Source organism: Belonocnema kinseyi, chromosome 7 (assembly GCF_010883055.1).
Source record: "Belonocnema kinseyi isolate 2016_QV_RU_SX_M_011 chromosome 7, B_treatae_v1, whole genome shotgun sequence".
Taxonomy (NCBI): domain Eukaryota; kingdom Metazoa; phylum Arthropoda; class Insecta; order Hymenoptera; family Cynipidae; genus Belonocnema; species Belonocnema kinseyi.
Window position 1 is genome coordinate 10,708,496 of NC_046663.1, and position 24,010 is coordinate 10,732,505.

The 24,010-nt window shown below is 25.1% G+C and overlaps 1 protein-coding gene across 5 annotated transcripts in view; it reads right to left on the reverse strand.

The window, feature by feature from the left end:
- Positions 1 to 1,132: 1,132 nt before the first annotated feature.
- LOC117177557 (triple functional domain protein) overlaps positions 1,133 to 24,010 on the reverse strand; it is a 293,847-nt gene continuing 270,969 nt past the window's right edge. For all 5 annotated transcript variants that reach the window (XM_033368361.1, XM_033368360.1, XM_033368359.1 and 2 more), the window contains 4 exons: positions 22,400 to 22,937; positions 13,865 to 14,393; positions 5,912 to 6,443; positions 1,133 to 1,287 (listed from right to left, as the gene is read on the reverse strand). In XM_033368361.1, the coding sequence (XP_033224252.1) occupies positions 1,195 to 1,287; positions 5,912 to 6,443; positions 13,865 to 14,393; positions 22,400 to 22,937 (1,692 nt within the window). In that variant the 3' untranslated portion in view covers positions 1,133 to 1,194. The remainder of the gene's footprint in view (positions 1,288 to 5,911; positions 6,444 to 13,864; positions 14,394 to 22,399; positions 22,938 to 24,010) is intronic.

Genomic DNA, 24,010 nt, shown 5'->3' on the forward strand with positions numbered 1-24,010 from the left:
AATTGGAAAATTCACGAATAATATAAATTCCGAATGATAAAATTCTCGAGCAATTTATAATATAGTCAATTTGGAAAATTCCCGAATAATATAATTCCTGACAGAAATTTGTGGAATGATAAAATATCCAAATACAAAAATTTTCGAATTATATAATTTCAGAATTTAAACAATTACATTTTTTTTATAAATATTCTTCATTTATTAAAAATACAATAATCAAATATTTTTAGGAGCAAAAATTATTTTTTAATCTTCAAAGATTTTAAAATTATTGTTTGAATTTAAAAGAACAATAATTGAAAAAAAATTGTTCCAGAAATATATTTCTTTCAATTATTGTTATATTAAATTGAAACAATAATTTTAGAAACTTTAAATATTGAAAATAATTATTTTGTTATAAAAATATTTGACTACGGTATTTTTGACAAATAAATAATATTAATTAAAATTCGGGAATTTTCAAAATTCCGTAATTTTATTAAATGTCGGGGAATTTATTATTCGGGAATTTTCTAATCAGGAAATATTATAATATTTGTATAGACTTTGTATAGTTTAAACTCATAAAAGTTTAAATCTCTGTTTGATTGAACATTCCTTGTATAAATTTTATTGGTAAATTTTCAAAAGTAAAAACTTTTCAAATTGAAATATATACGAAGAAAAACGCTTGAGTTTTGATAGTTTTGAAGATCACAAGTCAAGTTTCTAATTCTAAATCACCGATTTCGATTATAAGTATAAAAATTACTGAATTATTCAGTCTGAAAATTAAAATTTGCAAAATTTTAATGGTTCTAGTAAAGGCACTTAAATCAAAATTTCAGAATTTTGCAAATAAAAATTCGAGTTTACGATTCTAAATTTTTTAAATTGAAAAAATCTCGAATATAACATCTAAATTAAAGAATTCGTTACTGTAAAATTTAAAAACCGTATAATTTTTCATAGCAAATAATTCGAAAATCTAAAATTATCGATTATCCGACAATCGAAAATCCTGCTTACGTTTATTTTCTTTTATTTATTTTAAAAATTTTCGGACTTATTGGAGGAAATTTGGATATCGCGACAGACATTGGAGAAAAAAAAAACTTCTCGAGCGACTTAAAAAATTTAAATATGCTATATTATTTACATTTTGTTATCTGCATTCTTATAAATTCTTTTACATTAGATTAACACACACTAAGAATAAAAACTGTCACGGTGATCTCGATGTGCTCTTCGTTCGATAAATGCTGCCATTCGAGACGAGGATATCGTAGCACCTTTAGCTACCTGAAAAAAGAACAATTTTCTCTTAAATAAAAACTAACGCTAAGAAAATCAAGAAATCTACCAAAACAGATTAAATTCTATCAGAAAAATTTTAATTCCGAAGATTTTAAGCCGAAATATATTGCATTTTCAACAAAATAGACAAAAATAATTATCATTTTTAATTAAAGAGTTACATTGACAACAAAATAGAAGAAGTTTTCAGTAAAAAAGGGAAGTTGTCCAAAAAATAGTTGAAGATTTAACGAAATAGTACAATTTTCAAGCGAAATAGATGAAGTTTTTCAAAGACAGTTGAATTTTTAACTAAAAAGTTATTTTGCAACCAAGAAAGATAAATTCTCAACCAAGGAGAATGAACTTTTTTTCAATTTATGAAAAATAATTAGATTTTTAACAAAATAGTTGAATCTCTAGTCCAATAGTTAATGTTTCAGCATAGAAAGATGCATTTTTAATAAAACAGTCGATTTTTTAAACAAAAAAGAATTAAGTTCAATAAAATATTTGAATTTTCAATTTAAAAAAACTATTTTGTTTTAAAAGGCAGTTGAATTTTAATCAAAAAATTTTTTTTCAGCCAATAAGAATTAGGTTTCTACCATAAAAGATGAATTTTCAACAAAAAGTTGACTTTTAGATCGGAAATGATTAAACTTTAACAAAAAAGATTTTCTTTATTAAAGGAATCTGGTGAATTTCGAAATTCTTGAAATATCTTGAAATCCTTATGAATTTTGTCAAATAATTCTGAAATCTTTTGAAATGCTTATAAATTCTTTCAAATATTTCTGAAATCTTCTGTGTTCGTTTGATATTATTTAAATATTTACAATCTTCGTAAAATGCCTTTTTCTAAGAAAAATTTGTAATCGTTTAATTTTAATAAAATCATAAAAATGTTTGTGAAATCCTTCTGAAATATTTTCTATCAATTTTAAATCATTGAAATATTTAAAATTTATATGAGATCTTATTTCTTCTAAACTAATTTAAAATCGTTTCAAATATTTCAAATGTTTTGAAATAATCGAAATATTTGTCAAATCTTTCTGATCTTTTTTTTATTATTATTAATTTGAATTCATAAAAATATTTAATATTTTTGTGAAGTCTTTTGAATTATTCGCAAAAAAATTGAAAACATTTTTAATCTTTTTAATATTTTTAAATCTTATAATTCTGGCGTATTGTATCAATGTTTAGGTCCTTGAAATTTTTGAAATCTTTGGAAATCCTTGCGGATTTTTTGAAATATTAGTAAAATCTTTCTAAAATCCTTGGCAATAATTTGAAATCACTGTCTGATCTTTATGAAATTTGTATGAAATCATTAAATTATCCGTATAATCTTTCTGAAATCTTTTGTATTAATTTTAAATCATTAAAATATTTTAAATATTAAAAAAATATTTTGAAATCTTTTTTATTCGTTTGAAATCACTGGAACATTTGAAATATTTGAGAAATCTTTTGAAATCATCTAAAAAAATTTGAAATAGTTTTAAATGTTTTAAATGTTTTTTAAATGTCCGAACAAATTTTTTAATATTTTCAAACCTTTTGAAATGATGATTTTTAAAATAATTTAAAATTATTATATTTATATTTTAAGGTTTTTATTCAATTTCAGTTTAAAAGTTCCATTTTTACACCATGCGATTTGAAATTTTCCATTTAAGAAAAAGAACAGTTACTTAATATTTAGAAATATCTGACTGTTTGTTTAAAATCAGTAATTATAAATCATATATTTAAAACTAAACAGAAAAAACTAAACTTTGAACGTTACAATTTTGTAGTTTTATTTTCAAAAATTTAATTTGTAAGTAAAATAGCCCACGACCTAATTTAACATAAAATATAGATTTTTGTTAGTTTCGAACAAAAAATCTAGAAGATTTTTAAGAATTTTATTTCAAAGACTTCATAAAAATTTCATAAAGATCTTAAAAGATTTCATTTTTTTAAGATTTCAAAAGAATTCACAAAGATTTAAAATATTCTAGTGATTTCAAACGAATACAAGAGATTTTCGAAAGATTTAATTAGTATTTCAAAAAATTCATAAGGATTTCAAAAGATTTCGAAGACTTCAACATTGATTCAATACACCAAATTTCAAGGATTTCAAAACATTTGAAAGATTTGAAACGATTAAAAAATTTTTTGGAAGATTTCTAAAGGTTTGAAACAATTTGAAAATTTGTTCGGATAATTAAAAACCAATCAGTGAAATGTTTGTAAAATCTTTCTGAAATCTTTTGTATTAAATTGAAATCATTAAAATATTTCAAATATTTGTGAAATTTTTTGAAAACAACTAAGAAAATTTTTAATTGTTTAAAATGTTTTTCATATTTTTGAAATCTTTGAAATCTTCCAACAAATTTTTAAATCATTACAAATCATTTAAATGTTGTAAAATCTTAGAAATCTGGAGTATTAAATCAATGTTGAAGTCTTTGAAATTATTTAAATCTTTGGAAATCCTTATGAATTTGTTGAAATACTAGTGAAATCTTTCAAAAATCTTTTTATTCGTTTGAAATCACTGAATAAAAATATTTCAAATATTTGTGAAATCTGTTGAAATCTGCTAAGAAAATTTTTAATCGTTTAAAATGTTTTAAATGTGTTTGAAATCTTTGAAAACTTCCAACAAATTTTAAATTAAAAGTTAAATTATTTTTATTTTAATTAGTTTAAAAATCCTTCAAATTTTTCGAAATTTTATTTTAAAATCTTGAAACATCTACATGTTGTTTTACATTTTTTCAAATTTTTTTTTACTCGGCCAAATTAAAAAAATTTTCTTAAAATCTTCCACCTTCTTTTTTTTTTAAATTTTGTAAACCGATTTTTTCTCTAAAAATTAGTAAAATTCCCTGTTCCAATTCATGATTTTAATTTTTTTGTTGAATTTTTTTCCCTTTCAAATTAGAATTAGAAATAATTCTATTGACTGAGAATTATTTAAAATTTTAAAATTCTCTGCTTCAACTCAGAATTCTTTGGAAAAATTTCCTGTTCCAATTCAGAATTTTGGTCATTTTCGAAAATTTTCAGTACTAGCTCGGAATTTGTTAAAGTTTGTAAATTCCCGTTTCCAAGTCAGAAATATTATTCTGGATACATTCCAGTTCCAACTATAAACTTGAAAAGATTGAAAATTCACTGTTCGAATTAAAAGCCAAATTATTAATATTTTAAAATTGATGAATTACAATTTTTTTTAAATAAAATAATAAAATTGTAACGTTCGAAGTTTAGTTTTTTTCTGTTTAGATTTAAATATTTGATTTATAAATACTGATTTTAAATGAACAGTCAGATATTTCAAAATAATAAGTGACTCTTCTTTCTCTTAAGCGAAAAATTTTAAATTGCGTGGTTTGAAAATGAAATATTTTAAACTTAAATTTATTAAAAGCCTTAAATTATAAGCATATTAACTTGAAATTATTTTAAAATTCAAAATAGTTTATAAAGTTTCAATAGAAGGCTTTCCAACCGAAAAAGTGTAATATTTAACGTTATAATCTGGAAATTCTCAAAAATTGTAAACCGATTCCGAATAGTCTTGTGCAATCAATAATTATTTATTTTTAAAATCTGAAAGTACAATTAAATGTGAGAATTCTTTAATTAATTTATAATCACAGCCGATCAACTAAAAATTCTTTTTTTTATTAAAAATCTTCGATTTTAGACGCCTCTAGTCATTTTAAAATTCTTTTAATTCAAATAATGTACGCTTAAAAATCTTAAACAGAAATTATTTAAAGAAAAAGTTGATCGAATTACGCATTCTAAACCGAATGATATCACAATTGCAAAATATGACAATTAACCTAATTATTAAAAAACTTTTTTTTTCTCTAAAAATTAGTAAAATTCCCTGGTCAATTCCAGAATTTAAATTTTTTTCGACAATTCTCCATGTCAAGTGTTTCTAAGAATTATAATTTTTTTGGTAATATTCCCTGTTCCAATTCATGATTAAAGTTTTTTGGTTGAAAATATTAGAATTCAGAATTCTTTGGAAAAACGTCCAATTCCAATTCAGAATTTCGCTCCTTTTTGAAAATTTTCAGTACTAGCTCGGAATTTGCAAAAATTAAAAAATTCCCGTTTCCAAGTCAGAATTATTACTATTATTTTGGAGAAATTCCAGTTCCAACTATAAATTTGTAAAAAAAAATATTAAAATTTCCTGTTAAAATTAAAAGTTGAATTATTTTAATTTTAAATAGTTTTAAAATTCTTAAAATTCCACGAAAAATTTCAAAATCTTAAAACATCTACATGTTGTTTCAAATGTTTTCAAATTTAAAAGTATTATTAAAAGTTTTCCACAGCTTCTAAATACCTCTTAAAATTATTCGAATTTCAAATAGTTTTCAAACATTAAAAATTATTTTCAATTTTCCTAGTAATCTTAAACAATGTTATTGTTCTTTTGAACCCTGTTAAAATTCTTTAAAGGCAAAAAATTTTTTTTAAAAACCGTTTTTTTTTTCTTCTTCTAAAAATGAGTAAAATTCCCGGTAAAAAAATAAATTCCCGATCATTTCCCGATCCAGCTAGCATCCTCTAAAACATATAATATATTTTTGAATACCTTGAACCACGGAGATGCTAAAGAAGTCTCCGCATTCGCTCGATCTTCTCCTCTCAAGCACAACAATCGGTGGAGCAAGTCCTTGCCCTCGTTCGAGATTGTCTCGAAATACTCGTCAGGAAAGCAAAAATCACATTTTAAAATATTGGCAGTAGTTTCTTCCACTGAATCGTCTAAAAAGGGCGAGAGGCCACTACTCAGGAGTACGTAAATAAATACTCCGGCCGCCCACATGTCAGTATAAGGTCCGGTCGGTCGTCCCAAAACCGATTCGGGCGCCGCGAATTCTAGATCGGCTGGAGGCACAACTTCGTCGACTGGACCTCGCACAGCTTCTCCGAGGTCGATCAGCTTCACGATCCCCGTCTCCTGGTCCACGAGGACATTCTCGGGTTTCAGATCCAAGTGAGGACTGTTTCGTCGATGAAGCCACTGTAGAGCTGACAAAAGCTGATTTGCGAATTTACTCGCCATACTTTCCGTATAATCGGCCTTTTTACTCAAATATGCAAAGAGTGTGGGACCGCGAACTCTGAAAAAACGGTTTTTTTTTCATCCATTAAAGGCGTTTCCAGGCTGGCAAGTGTTTTTTTAAATTTTTTGTCTCCCGATTCTCCTGATAAATCTATATACATGTTGCAGGCATTATATATGATGCCTAGGCATTATATATAATGCCTAGGCATTATATATAATGCCCAACAGAGGCCAGGCAAAGTATTTAATACTCTCTATTACACCAAATTGAAATTTTAAAGGGTTTGTGAGTATAAAAAAGTTTTAATATCACCATTTTTGGTGACTAAAAAATTGGTGAACTGGAAAAAATCGTGAATTTAATTTGGAAACAACGAATTTACCTCTGGTCGTAGTAAAGTTGAAGTTTCTATTATTTTAATAATTTTTGTCAATTATGAAAAGTGATTTCTCCTTTATTTACAGTTTCAGGGCATATAAGTGCATAAAAGAAACAAATGAGTTTTTTTTAATTTAAAAATATTTTTTTCAAAAATTTCTCGATTGAATAATAAATGAATATATGAATAAGAACAAAATATATGAATAATAATATGAATAATAGAGAAAGATTTTATATTAAAAAATCGAAAATTGTGTTAAACCTAAAAAAAGATGAAAATAAAACTATTTGAAATTGAAACATCAGAAAAGGGACAATTTCGGTAAGTTTAAATGGTTACAATTTCAGAATTCTTAATTTTCATGAAAAACACTAAATTTTTTCTTTCATAGGTTTTAATTTTGAATTAAAATTGAATTATTTAAATTTTGAACATTTTTATTGGCAATTTAAATATAATTAATTTTGAACAGATTTAAATTTGCTTCAAATTATTTAAATTTTAAGGAGTTACAGTATAAAAAAGTTTTAATATCACAATTTTTGGTGACTAAAAAAATTGGTGACCGTGAAAAAATCTTGAAATGACCGGGAATTTAATTTGGAAACGGCGAATTTACTTCTGATCGTAATAAAATTGAAGTTTCCATTATTTTAATAATTTTTTTCAATTTAGAAAAGTGATTTCTCCTTTATTTACAGTCGCAGTGCATAAAAGGAACAAATAAGTTTTTTTTAAATTTTTAAATATTTTTCCGGAAATTTCTAGAATGAATAATATATGAATAATAATATGAATAATAGAGAAAGATTTGATATAAAAAAATTAAAAATTGAGTTAAACCTAAAAAAAAGATGAAAATAAAACTATTTGAAATTGATACATCAGAAAAAGGACAATTTCCTTAATTTTAAGTGGTTACACTTTCAGAGTTCTTAATTATCATGAAAAACACTAAATTTTTTCTTTTTTTTCTTTCATAGGTTTTAATTTTGCAACTAAAATTCAATTGTTTAAATTTTGAATATTTTCATTGGCAATTTAAATATAATTAATTTTGAACAGATTTAAATTTGCTTCAAATTATTGAAATTTTAAAGGGTTAGAGTATAAAAAAGCTTTAATATCACCATTTTTGGTTTCTAAAAAAATTGGTGCCCGTGAAAAAATCTTGAAATGACAGGGAATTTAATTTGAAAACGGCGAATTTACTACATATCGTAGTAAAGTTGAAATTTCCATTATTTTAATCATTTTTGTCAATTTAGAAAAGTGATTTCTCCTTTATTTACAGTCGCAGGACATAGAAGTGCATAAAAGGAACAAATCAGTTTTTAAAAATTTTTAAATATTTTTTCTGAAAATTTCTATAATTAATAATATATGAATAATAATATGAATAATAGAGAAAAATTTGATATCAAAAAATTAAAAATTGAGTTAAACATAAAAAAAAAGATGAAAATAAAATTATTTGAAATTGATACATCAGAAAAAGGACAATTTCGGTAATTTTAAGTGGTTCCAATTTCAGAGTTTTTAATTTTCATGAAAAACACTAAATTTTTTCTTTCATAGGTTTTAATTTTGAATTAAAATTGAATTATTTAAATTTTGAACATTTTTATTGGCAATTTAAATATCATTAATTTTGAACATATTTAAATTTGCTTCAAATTATTTAAATTTTAAGGAGTTAGAGTATAAAAAAGTTTTAATATCACAATTTTTGGTGACTAAAAAAATTGGTGACCGTGAAAAAATCTTGAACTGACCGGGAATTTAATTTGGAAACGGCGAATTTACTTCTTAAAGTAATAAAGTTGAAGTTTCCATTATTTTAATCATTTTTGTCAGTTTAGAAAAGTGAGAATTCGTTAAAAAATTAAAACATTTTAGTAAAAATTCACCAGTTTTGTTAAAAATTGATATTTTTTAGTTCAAAATTCAACAATGTGGATGAAAATTTGTCTTTTTTACTTTAAAATTCAACTATTTCGTTTAAAATTCACGTATTTTGTTTTTATAAAATCGACTTTTTTGGTAGAGAATTGTCTTCTTTAAAAGTTAATCTCCTTGTTTAAAAATATTTTGTTTCGGTTAAAAATTCAAGTAATCCAATTTTTGGTTAAAGATTCTTTTTTTTTTAATGAAAATTCAACTATTTGCTTGAAAATTAATATTTTTATTTAAAAATTAAAATATTTGTTTGAAAATTAATGTACTTAGTGGAAAATTAGTCTTTTTGTAGAAAATTAATCTTTATGGTTAAAAATTCAGAGGCCAGGTAAAGTACGTAATATTCTCTGTTATACAGATTACCTAAGCATTATATATGATGCCCAGTAGAGACCAGACAAAGTGTATAATCCGGCATTATATATAATGCCCGACGGAGGCCAGGCAAAGTATGTAATACTTTTCATTATAAAGATTTCCTAGGCATCATATATAATGCCCCACATAGACCAGGCAAAGTATGTAATACTCTCTATTATACAGAATGCCTAGGTATTATATATAATGCCCAGAAGAGACCAGGCAAAGTGTATAATCCGGCATTATACATAATGCTCGGCAGAGGCCAGGCAAAGTATGTAATACTTTGTATTATAAAGATTTCCTAGGCATTATATATAATTCCCAGAGGAGACCAGGCAAAGTTTATAATCCGGCAATATATATAATGCCCGAAAGAGGCCAAGCAAATTAAGTAATACTCTATTATACAGATTGCTTAGGCATTATATATAATGGCCAGAAGAGACCAGGCAATGTGTATAATCCGAAATTATATATAATGCTCGGCAGAGGCCAGGCAAAGTATGTAATACTTGTATTATAAAGATTTCCTAGGCATTGTATATAATGCCCAGAGGAGACCAGGCAAAGTTTATAATCCGGCAATATATATAATGCCCGAAAGAGGCCAAGCAAATTAAGTAATACTCTATTATACAGATTGCCTAGGCATTATATATAATGCCCAGAAGAGACCAGGAAAAGTGTATAATCCAGAATTATATATGATGCCCAACAGAGACCAGGCAAAGTATGTAATACTTTGTATTATAAAGATTTCCTAGGCATTATATATAATGCCCGGAGGAGACCAGGCAAAGTGTATATTCTGGCAATATGTATAATCCCTAGGCATTATATATAATGCCCTAAAGAGGCCAGGCAAAGTATGTCATACTCTCTATTGTACAGATTACCTAGGCATTATATATAATGCCCAGAAGAGTGAACTTTGTGGAACTTTGTTCTTTTATTAAAAATAGTAAAATTCAACTTTTTTACTTTCTAAAACAAGCACGATACATAGGACAGATTGTAAATACACATTATATACCAAATATATGGATTTTAATTAATTTTAAACAATTACTGTTTGTTTAAACAATTCCCCCCCCCCCCCCTGTAAAAAGTCGTCATTTTTCGAGTTAAATAGTACAGTTGATGAATTTAAATAATAATATTTGAAACTTAACATATTTGGACATTAATTATTTGAACAATTTTTTCCGTTTAAACCATTTTTCCTTAATTTTTTCTCAACTTAAGGACACTTATTTAATTTCTTAACCAAATCTTCAACGAAAACAAATAAAATTTAAAAAAGTTCGTTCAACTTTCAACCAAGGAGTGGAATTTTTAATGAATAATTTTTTTGGTTCAAAACTCTACTTTTTGCTTACAAATTCTACTATTTACTTAAAGATTTAACTATTTTATTGAACATTAAAGTCTTGTGTTGAAAAGTAATCGTTTTTGGATGAAAAATTATATTGTTTGGCAGAAAATTCATTTTTTTAAATTGAAAATTCATATTTTTTGGTTGAACATTCATCTTTTTTGATTAAAAATTAATTCTTTTTACTTGAAAAGTCTATTATTGTATTTTTGTTGTTTAATAAATAATCTCTTTTACTTAAAAAACATACTTTTTGTGAAAATTCAACGATTTTTTTGAAAAAGTCATCGTTTTTGGTCCAAAATTTATACTTTTGTAGAAACTTCATATTTTTTTATTGAAAATTTATCTTTTGGTAGAAAAATTATACAAATTGTTTGAAAGTTTATTTATTGTATTAAAAATTGAACTAGGTTCTTAAAAAAAACTCACCTTTTTTTGTTTAAAATTAACCTCTTGGTTCAAAAAATCTATTTCGATTGAAAGTTAGTTCTTTTTATCAAAAAGAAAACAAACAAAAAAACAAAACAAGAACAAAAAAGAATTATATTTCTTTTTCAGGATTAATCATTACTTAACATAGCATTAATTTTTTAAACTTAAACTTTTATTTTTATAAGGTTTGTTTGATAAAATATCTTTTTTAGTAAATTTTTTGTTTGAGAATTCAACTATTTGGTTATCTATCAACTATCTTTAATTAAAAATTCAGCTATTTCGTTGATAATTCTTGTATTTTGTTAAAAAATTGTATTTTTTAGCGAAAAACTAATCTTTTTTTCAATTTAATCTTCTTGTTTAAAAACTCATCTTTTTGATTGAAAATTCAAGATTCCAGTTCAATATTCAACATTTTAGTTAAAAATTCATAATTTTAATTGAAAATTCATGACTTTTGTTAAAAATTGAATCAGTTTTTTAAATATCCGTTTTTTTTGTTGGAAATGAATTTTTTCAACGGAAAGTTTAACTATTCCATTTTTTGTTAAAAATTGATATTTTTTAGTGGAAAATTCAAGTATTTCTTTCAAAATTAATTTATTTTGCAATATTTAACTCTGTTGTGTAAAAGGATGTTTAAAATGAAGGCCATGATTTAAAAATTAATTTTCTCAACTAAAAACGTTTCTATTCTATTTTCGATTAAAAATTATGATTTTTTTAGTTCCAAATTCAACTCTTTGATTGAAAATTTGTCTTATTTATTTAAGAATTTAATTATTTCGTTAAAAATTCATGTAATTTGTTGAAAAATTGCTTTTTTTCTTTGAAGAAAATTAATTGTTTTTTCCAAACTAATCTTGTATAATAATTCGTCTTTTTGATTGAAAATTAAAGTGTTTCAGTTAAATATCTTTCATTTTAGTTGAAAATTCATCTTTTTGGTTTAAAATTCCACTATGCCCGTTAAATATTTTTGTTTTAAGTTAGTTTTTTTAGTAAAGTAGCTTTTTAACTGAAAATTGAAATTATTCCAATTGAATATTCTATAGTTTTAATTGATAAATTTTTGTATTTAGTTGCACATTAATTTTTTGAACCTAAAATTTTATTTTTATAAGTTTTGCTTGATCAAATATCTTTTTTACTCAATTTTTTGTTTGAAAATTCAACTATTTGGTTGAAAATTTCTCTTCTTTAATTCAAAATGCAGCTAAGTTGTTAAAAATCTTGTATTTTGTTGAAAAATTGTATTTTTTGATGGAAAATCAATCTTTTTTGCCTTTAAATTAATCTTCTTGTTTAAAAAGTCATCTTTTTCATTGAAAATTTAAGATTCCAGTTAAATATTCAACATTTTAGTTGAAGATTCATTTTTTTGGTTTAAATTGACCATTTTTCGTTGAAGATTCATAATTTTATTTGAAAATTCATCACTTTTGTTGAATATTGAACTAGATTTTTCAATATGCGTTTTTTTGTTTGTTTTGAAAATCAATTTTTTCATCTAAAAGTTTAACTATTCCATTTTTTGTTGAAAATTTGTATTTTCGATTGAAGATTAATCTTTTTTAAAAATTCATCTTTTTGATTGAAAATTCAAGATTCCAGTTAAATATTCAACATTTTAGTTGAAGATTCATAATTTTATTTGCAAATTCATTATTTTTGTTGAAAATTGAACTAGTTTTTCAATATCCGTTTTTTTTTGTTGAAAATTAATTTTTTCAACTACAAGTTTAACTATTCCATTTTTGGAAAAAAATTAATATTTTTAATCGAAAATTTAAGTATCTGTTTCAAAATTAATTTATTTTGCAATATTTAACTCTGTTGTGTCAAAGGGTGCTTAGAATGAACCCCATGATTTACAAATTAATTTTCTCGACTAAAAACGTTACTATTCTATTTTTGATCAAAAATTATGATTTTTTTTAGTTGATAATTCAACTATTTGATTGAAAATTTGTCTTATTTATTTAAGAATTTAACTATTTCGTTAAAAATGCTTGTATTTTGTTAAAAAATTGTATTTTTTTGTTGAAAATCAATCTTTTTTTAAAAATTCTCTTTTACTTTAAAAATCGTCTTTTTGGGTGGAAAATTCAACTATTTGCTCAAAAAAATATAACCTTTTGGCTAAGGATTAATCTCTTGGTTCAAAATTCTACTATTTGGTTGAAAATTTAACTGTTTTGTTTAAATGTCATCTTCTTTGGTTAAAAATTGATCCTTTTTGATTGAAAGCTAAGTATTTTTATTTGAAAAAAATTATATTTTAATTTTATAGTTAATCTAAATTCAAATATTTTCTTAAAAAGTAATCTTTTTTTATCAAAATTTGAACTGATTTATTGATCACTTGTATTTTTAGATAGAAAATCCCTTTTGGTCTAAAAATCCGCATTTGTTAGAAAAGTCATATTTTTGAGTTAAAAATTCGTCTTCCTTGCTTCAAAATTAAACTGGCTTGTAAAATATTCATCTTTTCAAATTAAAAATTTAAGATTATATTTGAAAATGCAACTCTTCTTGGTTGAAATTTAATCTTTTTACTTGAAAATTCGATTATTTGGTTCAAGATTCGTCGATTAGGAAAGTGTAATAAAAACTGTATTTGGTGTGCAAGTTATAATTTTGAATAAAATTGTACATTTTCAACTGAAAAAGGGTGACAAAAGATGAGAAACTCCAAAATAGGAGAAAAAGGTGACAAATTCCTAAAATAGGTGACAAAGGGTGACAAAAGGTGACAAAAGGTGACAAAAGGTGATACTCTGTGATGACTGCAATAAATACTTTAAACTGCGCAAAAAAAATCTTTAAACCACTTTTATGCACAATTAAAAATGCATCTTTAAAATCGTACCCATTCTTTCTAGTTTGGATTTTTGTCACCAGATGGCACATCGCCGTTTAACCATTCCCAATTGTAAATTTGAATATTTAACTTACAGTTCAAGCACGATCGTGTCGATTCCGGGCTGTGGCGCATTTTCGAATAATGCGAAAGCCCGGACAATATTTCCGTGATGAGTGGAAGCCAGTAAATCGTATTCCGCCCTGGATCTCGATCGAGACTGCTTCCGCCTCGGTGTCTGTTTGAGCGCAACTTCCTGTCCCGTTCCCCGATCCCTCGCTCGACGAACAACCGCAAATCGTCCTTTTCCAAGCTCGTCAAGTTCCAGATACCTGGCGACAAATTGCTCGGCTTCCCAGGCGGTACCGTCGCCCAGAGAGAGATTCACTACCGGGGAGGCGGAAGTCGTGATTCCATTTTTCCCCACGACTCGAAAACTGTAGGAGGTTCCTGGCAATAAATCGAGAAAAGCGGGAGGACCCTCGACCTCTTCGAGAGCCAGGGTCCATTTCGAAGAGGGCAACGATCTGTACTCGATGCTGCATTTTCCCACTTCGCGATCTTCCCAGTCTACCTCGATTCTACTCGAATCTAAAACTCGGGCCCAGGTTGTCCCGCTTCCTCCTGATACGAAAAGAAATTGTATTTAAGACACTTTTCGTATTTTTTGGGTCTAATATGTCAAGTTTCATTTTTTATTTTAATGATTTCAAAATCCCGGTTTTTCCTAGTCAAGTTTTTCCATTTTCCCGGTCAAACAAAAATAACATATTCATATTTTTCGGAAAATTCTAAAATTTATTTTTAATCATGGCGTAACGCAACAGAGTTAAATATTGCAAAATAAATTAATTTTTCGAAACAAATACTTAAATTTTCGATTAAAAATATGAATTTTTTTTTACCAAAAATGGTATAGTTAAAGTTTTAGTTTAAAAAATTAATTTAAAAAAAGGATATTGAAAAAAATAGTTCAATTTTCTACAAAAGTGATGAATTCTCAACTAAAATGTTAAATATTGAAAAACAAATAAATTTTGATACAAATTTTCGATTGAAAAAATGATACTGAAAAAACTAGTACGATTTTTAACAAAAGTGATGAATTTACGAATCAAATTATGAATTTTCAACTACAATATTGAATACTTAAGTGGAATCATGAATTTTCAATCAAAAGGATGAAATTTTAAACAAGAAGATTAATTAAAAAGAAAAGATTAATTTTCCACCAAAAAATACAATTTGTCAACAAAATTCAAGAAATTTTAACGAAATAGCTCAATTTTTTATTATAGAAGACAAATTTTGAGCCAAATAGTTGAAATTTTATAGTTGAAATTTTTAGAATTTAAGATTTCAGTTAAAAAATTATTTTCCGAAAAAACGAAATTAAAACAAAAATATTTAACTAGGATAGTGGAATTGTGAACCAAAAAGATTAACTTTCAACTAAAATGAAGGATATTTAACTGAAACACATGAATCTTGAAACAAATATTTAAATTTTCCACTAAAAAATATCAATTTTTAACAAAAAAAAACGGATATTAAAAAACTAGTTTAATATTCAACAAAAGTGATGAATTTTCAAATAAAATTATGAATTTTTCCCTAAAATGTTGAATATTTAACTAGAAACTTGAATTTTAAATCAAAAAGATGAATTTTTTAACAAGATGATTATTAAAAAAAAAAAATATTAATTTTCCAGCAAAAAATACAATTTTTCAACAAAATACAAGAAATTTTAATGAAATAGCTGTATTTTTAATTAATGGACACAAATTTTCAACCAAACAGTTAAATTTTCAAAATAATTTAAATTTTCAGTTAAAAAATTGCTTTATTAAAAAAACTAACTTAAAACAGAAATAGTTACACTTTCAAATAAAAAAAATGAATTTACAACTGAAATACTTCAATTTTCGATTAAAAATATGATTTAAAAAAATGTAATAGTTAAATATTTAGTTGAAAAAATTAAATCTAAAAAAAAGGGTTTCCAAAAAATAATTCAATTTTTAACATAACTTTTTAATTTTCAACTAAAATGATGAATCCTTTACTGAAATAATTTAATTTTCAATAACAAGAAATTAATTTTCACTAAAAAAGATAAATTGTCAACTAAAACATAAATAATTAAATTTTAAGTTAAAAAATTAATGTTTAACTAAAACTATGGAATATTCAATTGGAATAAGTTACATTTTTAGTTAAAAAAATTACTTTCCAAACGAAAAAAGAGCATGAAAAAAATTGTTACATTTTCAAACAAAGTGATGAATTTTCAAAGAAAAAGATGAATTATTAAACAAGAAGATTAATTTTGAAAAAGAAGATTAATTTTCTAAAAAAGAAAACAAAACAATTTTTCAACAAATTACATGAATTTTTAACGAAATAGTTGAATTCTTAATTAAAGAAAACAAATTTTCAATCAAACAGTAGAATTTTGAACTAAAAAAAATCATAATTTTTCATCGAAAATAGAATAATAACGTTTTTAGTCGAAAAAATTATTTTCTAACGAAACATGAGAGTTGTTACCTAAAGCAATAAATTTACCAGTTAAATTTACAACCAAAAAACATAATTGCATTTTGAATTAAAAAAAGATAAATCTTCAAACAAAAATGAAATAGTTAAATTTTCAGTGAAAAAATTAATTAAAAACACAAACATAAACAAATCTTCGACTGGCATAGATGAATTTTAAACCAAAAAGATAAATTTTTAACTAAAAAATATCGGTTTTGTTTTTGTATCAAATGATGAATATTTAATTTAAATACTTGAATATTCAATAAAAAAATCAATTTTCTGCTAAACAAGACTTATTTTTCCAGAAAATGAATCAATTATCATCAAAATAGTTTAAATTTCAACTAAAAAAGACAAATTTTCAACCAAATAGTTCAATTTTGAACCAAACCAAGATTAATTTTTAAAAAAGTTAAATTTTCAGTAAACCAAATTAATTTTCCACACAAAAAAAAAAACAAATCTTCAACCCAAGTTATTAATTTTCACGTAAAATGATTATTCAAATGGGATAGATGAATTTCAAGCCAAAAAGATGAATTTTCAACAAAAAATTTAACTTTTAACCAAGTATTTTTATTTTTAACGAAACAAATAAATTTTCAACTTAAGCGATGAATATTTAAAAGGACTACTTGAATTTTTAACCAAAAGGATGGATTTTTAAAGAAGAAAATTATTTACCTACCAAGCAATACGATTTTTTCAACAAAATTCATAAATTTTCCATGAAATAGTTTGAATTTTCAAGAAAAGAAAGATTTTTAAACAAATAGTTAAATTTTCAACTAAAAAATATTCCCTTTCTACCAAAAATAAAACCAGTTAAATTTACAGTTAAAAAATTAATTATTAACAAAAATGATAACTTTTCACCTAAAATGAGGAATTTCTAACTCTAATAGATGAAATTTAAAGCAAAAAGATCAATTTTAAACTAAATTAATAGAATACTTAATTGGAATCGTTTACATTTCCGGTTAAAAAACACTAATTTAAAACAACAAAATTATTTCCAAAACAGTTCAATTTTCAACTAAAGTGATCAATTTTTAATTAAAATTATGAATATTCAACTGAAACAGTTACATTTAATAAAAAATTTCAACTAAAATATTGAATCTTTAATTAGGACAATTTTTAACTAAAATGATAGAATATTATTCCACTGGAATGGTTATAAATTTTCAGCAAAGGAAAATAATTTTCAACCAAAAATAACAAATTTTGTAACAAAATTATTAGTTTCAACTGTAATAGTATCATTTTCGGAGAAAAAATTATTATTAAATTATAAAATTAAATTAGAATTAATTTTTAGCAAAAGTATTACAATTGAAAACTCTTCAATATCAAAAGATTCTTATCTTAATGTTTTGCAATTTTGAAGAGTTACAATAAAAAGCTTTTCAATTTAAAAGGTGCATAAATAAAATTTTTAAAAATTTAATGATTCTGAAGATTGTAAATCAAGTTTCGAATTCTAAATCTTCCAAATTGAAAAAATGTGCAGTGTAAATCAACAAAATTACATCTTTTTTATTCAGGGCGGTGATAAATGAAGTTTGAAAGAAACACTTAAATTTTCCAACAGAAAGTATCGATTTCTAACAAAAAATGGAATAGTTAAACTTTTAGTTGAAAAAATTAATTTTGAACAAATTATCAATTAAAACAATGAATAATCAACTGAAATAGTTCAATTTTCAAAAGAAAAATAATTTTCACTAAAAAATATAAATTGTGAATTAAAACTTTATTAATTATATCTTAAGTTAAAAAATTATTGTTAAATTAAACAGTTGAATTTTCAACTATGTCTTAATGGGAATAGTTGAATTTTAAACCAGAAAGACGAATTTGTAACTAAAATGATGAATCTTTAATTATAAAAATTAAATTTTTAACCAACGACTTGAATATTCAATCTAGAAGATTAATTAGAACAAAAAAATGAATTTTCCACTAAGAAAAATATAAATTTTCAAGCAAAAATTGAATAACTAAATTTTTCGTAAAAAATGAATATTTAACCAAAGTTATAAATTATGAATTTTTATTACTTTTATTATTAGTTGAAAATTCAATTATTTCGTGGAAAATTCATGAAATTTGTTTAAAAAATCGTCTTGTTTTGTAGGTAAATAATTTTCTTGTTTGAAAATCCATCTTTTTGTTAAAATTTCAAGTATTCCATTTAAATATTCATCACTTGAGTTGAAAATTTATCTGTTTCGTTAATAATAAAAACACTTGGTTGAAAGTTAAATTTTTTGTTGAAAATTCATCTTTTTGGTTTAAAATTCATCTATCATTTTACGTGAAAATTAATAATTTTGGTAGATTTGTTTTTTTTTGTGTGGAAAATTAATTTCTTTTAGTGAATAGTTAACTTTTTTAAAATTAATCTTTGTCTGGTTCAAAATTCAACTATTCAGTTGAAAATTCTTCTTTTTTTAGTTGAACGTTAAACTATTTTGAGGATAATTAATTTATTTTCTTGGATGCAATTCAACTATTTGATTGCAAAATTATCTTTTTTTTGTTGTTGTAAATTTAACTGTTTCGTGAAAAGTTATGTATTTTTTATAAAAAAATCGCCTTGTTTTGTGGATAAATAATCTTTTTATTCGAAAATTAATTATGTTATTTAAAAATTCATGCTTTTGGTTGAAAGTTTAAGTATCATCGCTTTGGATGAAGATTTTTTTTTATTGAACATCAATTATATTGAATTATAATTTAACTATTACATTTTTTATACAAAACTGATACTTTTTAGTTTAAAAATAGACTATTTGGTTGAAAATTGGCCTTTTCTTGTCTGAAAATTACACTGTTTCTGTTGAAGATTCAACTATTTTATTGAAAATTTGTCTTCATTAATTAAGAATTCAACTATTTCGTTAAAAGTTCATATAATTTGTTGAAATTTTGTTTATTTTTAGAAAATGATTTTTTTTTCTTCAAAATTTATCTCTTTGGTTTAAAATTCCACTATCCCAGTTAAATATTTACAATTTTATTTGAAACTTCATCACTTCAAACTAAAAATCTAACTTATTCCAATTGAGTATTCTATAGTTTTACTTGACCATTAATTTTTTCAACTTAAAACTCAATTATTTATGCTTAAGTTGACAATTTATCTTTTTTAGTGAAAGTTAATTTGTTGTTATTAAAAATTTAATTATTTCGGTCGACAATTCATAATTTTAATTGAAAATTCAAAAGTTATGTTAAAAATTGAACTTTTTTCATGGAAATCCATTTTTTTTTAGATATAATTTTTTCAAATAAAAGTTTAACTATTCGATTGTTTATCTTTTTCTTTGCAAGTTAATCTTAAGGTATAAAAATACTTCTATTCTGTATTTTTAAGGATATACAATTTTAGTTAGAAATTCATTTTTTTATTTGAAAGTGTAACTATTTTGGTTATAAATTATTTTTTGTAGTAAAATAATTTTTTAACTGAAAATTGAAATTATTCTAATTGAATATTCCATAGTTTTAGCTGAGAATTCATGTGTTTCGTTGAACATTACTTTTCTGAACTTAAACTTTTATTCTTATAAGGTTTGTTTAATAAAATCTTTTTTAGTAAATTTTTTGTTTGAAAATTCAACTATTTGGTTGGAAATTTGTTGTTGAAAATTAATTTTTTTAACTAAAAGTTTAACTATTCAATTTTTTGTTAAAAATTGATATTTTTTAATGGAAAATTTAAGTATTTATTACAAAATTAATTTATTTTGCAATATTTAACTGTTGTGTTAAAGGATGTTTAGAATGAACGCCATGATTTACGAATTAATTTTCTCAACCGTTAGTATTCTATTTTCGATTAAAAATTATGATTTTTTAAGTCAAAATTCAACTTTTTGATTGAAAATTTAAGTGTTTCACTTAAATACCCTTAATTTTAGTTGAAAATTTATCTTTTTGGTTTAAAATTTCACTATCCCAGTTAAATATTCACAATTTGATTTGAAAATTCATCATCAGTTGAACTTTTTTGTTAAAAATTAAGTTTTTAAGTTGAAAATTCATATTTTCATTAAAAAATAATTTATGTTGTTGATATATGAGCTATTTGATAGAAAACTTTTTTTTCTTTGTGTGAAAATGAATTTTTTGCCGAAAATGTAACTATTTTTTTAAAACTATTATTCCACTTGAATATGCCCTAGTTTTAGTTGAAAATTCATAATTAATAACTGTGGTTAAATATTCATTTTTTACCAGAAATTTAGTTATTCAAGTTTTTGTTGAAAAATGATCTTTTTTTAGTGGAAAATTCATTTTTTTTCATAAAAAATTTTGAAATCATCAAAACTTAAAATTATTCTTTAAAAATACAAATGTTTTTCTTTCAAAACTTATCTATTTAATATTGCAGAGTTCTGAATTGCAAATATACCAAATTGAAGAATTTTGGATTGAAAATCGTTAAAATTGGCAAATTTTGAATTATAAATCTTCAGAATTAGATTTTTTTTAACGTTTTAAAATTTGAAAAATTCAAGAATTTTTTAGTTATTCTATTGAATCTTTTCATTTAATTCTTACACTTTGTGTTATATTGACGTTTTCCTTAGGTATTCTTTTTCTTTTTTTAAATATATAATTCGCTTTAAAATACTATATTATTGAGACTTTGAAACAGAACAATTAAAAAATGTCCAGTCATTTTTTTTCAATTCCATGACTTTTCCAGGTTCTTAACCCTTTGCGGCATGGTGGGAAGACCGTATTCCCACCTTTTTTCATATCATTTTTCGCGATTTCAAAGTAGTTTTTATTGGATTTTACAGTTTTTTTTTTAATTTCATGCTCGCAGGATGATAGAAAATTGAAATTTTTGTGCGAAGGGTCTAAATTTGTTAAATAATTTGTTAATACTCATAAACAAAGATGAAAAAAAATCTTTTTTGTGGACAAAATTCATTATTGAAAAAGCTTTGCATTATATCCTTATGAAAATGGGTACTTAAGGATTTTTGGGGTCGCTGAATACGAATCTGGAGTCAGATTTTTAAAATTCAAAATGGCGGATCCAATATGGCTGCTGAAATTGGGAATATTTTTGTATTTTATCTGAAAATTAATATACAGGGGTTTTTGGGGTCAGTGATCACGAATATGAACTCAGATTTTGGAAATTTAAAATTGTGGATCCAAGATGGCGCCCGAAAATTGGAATATTTTTGGATTTTTTTCTGAAAATTAGTATACAGAGGTTTTCGGGGTCGCTGATCACGAATCTGAAATCAGACTTTGAAAATCCAAAATGACGGATCCAATATGACGGTCAAAATAATAAAGTTTTCTGGATTTTTTTTGTTTAAATTAGTTTACAAGGATTTGGGGAGTCGCTGATCACGAATCTGAATTTAGATTTTGAAAATTCAGAAAATTGGTACTAATCCATGTTTTAGGTGAGTAGGTGTATATTTTTTCAAACCTTAATATTCTAAATATTTGTCATTTTGAATACAGATTCAAGATCAGCGATCCCCTGTCTGTGCCAACTTTCAAAAAACAATTTAGAAATATTTTGAATTTTGGTCCGCCATTTTGAATACTGAAAATCTAAGTTCAGATTCGTAATCAGAGATACCAAAAACCCCTGTATACCAATTCTAAAAAAAAATCCAAAAATATTCCAAATTTAAATCACCATATTGGATCCACCATTTTGAATTTTCTAAATCTGAGTTCAGATTCGTGATCCCAAAAACCCACGTATACCAATTTTCAGAAAAAAAAAATGCCAAATGTTAGCCGCCATATTGGATCCGCTATTTTGAATTTTCAAAATCTGAGTTCAGATTCGTAATCAGCGACCCCAAAAACCCCTATATACCAATTTTCATGAAAACTCGTTTCCCTGAAAAATGTATGCCGGAAAGGGTTAAACACTAAAATTCTGTAGAACACTACTCACGACAAATTTTTTACATGGAAGCACCCCCCTAGAAAAAAGATAAAAAAATTTCCCTAAAAATGAAAAAGAAGAAATGAAAATTTGAAGGATATATTAAATCTGCAATATTTTTTCTTTAATTTTCAGTACAAACCTGTGATCCTAAGAGCAATGGAACTCGAACAAGATCCATTTTCGCACTGAACATTGCACTGGTAGACTCCAGAGTCAGAAGGTCGACATCTCGAGATTTCCAAATAATAAAATCCAGCACTCTGGCCAAGTCGGAGTCGATCGTCCAGCTCGAAAAGTAACTCCTCGCCCTCCCTTTTCCAGGAGACGACGGCACCGTCGACTCCTCCTGAGACTTGAACGGCCAGCCTCGCCACCTCGCCAGCATTCGCTTTTATGGGAGAAGGCGCACTGGAAACGCAGGGCGGTGCTTTTCCAATCTCATTTTTCGGGTCTGGGATTAAACTCTTGTCGGGATTCTGTTTCCTGGGACGGAAAGACCAGGCGCGACTCACTGAGGAATTGGGAATGAGACTGGCCGGAATCCAGGATTCTTCCTTGGCACCTTCCGAAGGTGAGACGACGAGGCCGTTTCCGTCGAGGCGAGTCACGACAAACTCCTCCCCGGCGCGAAGCGTTCCCCAGTCTGCTGCTAATCGCACTCGAGCACCTGGTGCAACCTGAGGATCGAGATCTCCTGATTATTATTAAAAAAAAAAAAAATGTTTTCAATCAGAATTTTACCAATCCCCAGGTGAAAAAATCCAAGTAGAAATCCATGCAGGTTACTTTTTTTTATCGGTAGATAAAGTAACTTCAGTTACCTAGATTCTAGAAAGTTAGTTTTATTGAATTGAAAATGATTATTAAAAATTAAAAAATCCAAATTAAGGGCATGTGACACAGCTAAATACCTACATTACCGACCACAGTTTTTCAGTTCACTGAATGTTTTTTTGAACCTCAGAACTTTTTTTGTGAATAAAATATCGAGCTGAAACTTTGGGAAATGTATTAAAGTACAATAAAGTACGTTTAGGCACTGCATTTTGGTAGGAACTTCACTGAAAATTATTTCATTTTTTTTCTGAACCTCAACATTTTTTGAACGTTCCAACTTTTTTTATACATAAAATATCGGCCATATCCGGCCGAAAATTCGTCGTTTAGTTAAAATTTCCAATCAAAAGCGCGTGAGACACGTAAGACTCGTCTGCTATGAAGTCGCGGCCATGTTTTTATTTCCTTCCCTGCAGCTAAGTCAGCCGACATAACCTACGCGTAGCCAGAAGCATGATATAATTTATTATATGGCAGACAACAAGAAGCTGAAGAAGCGAAGGGTTTTCCAGCAGCCGCTAACATTTACGACCCGAGCGAAGCGAGGGTTGTTTTTTTTAATTTTTTTAATTTTTAAAAATAGATAAAATTTTGATTTTAATGCCAAAAATTAAGAATTTAGAAGAGAACATTTTCCTCAAATGAGTTTGCCTTGTTATCATTTTTCCATTTTAAGAACGCTTCATAAACTAACGAATAGCGGTTGGCTGATTTTGAAGGTAATAATTTTAGATTTATGATAGCCTGGGCTTCTTTGTCAAAATCTCGAATATTTTCCTCGTCATCGCTACTTTCACCTGACGAACAGTCGCTTGGATTCATAATTGTAAGCAAGACTAATTTAATACTTCAAAACGCAATAACTGTCCATACGAACACCTCTCGTCGTAACAATTTAGCTTACAATAATAAC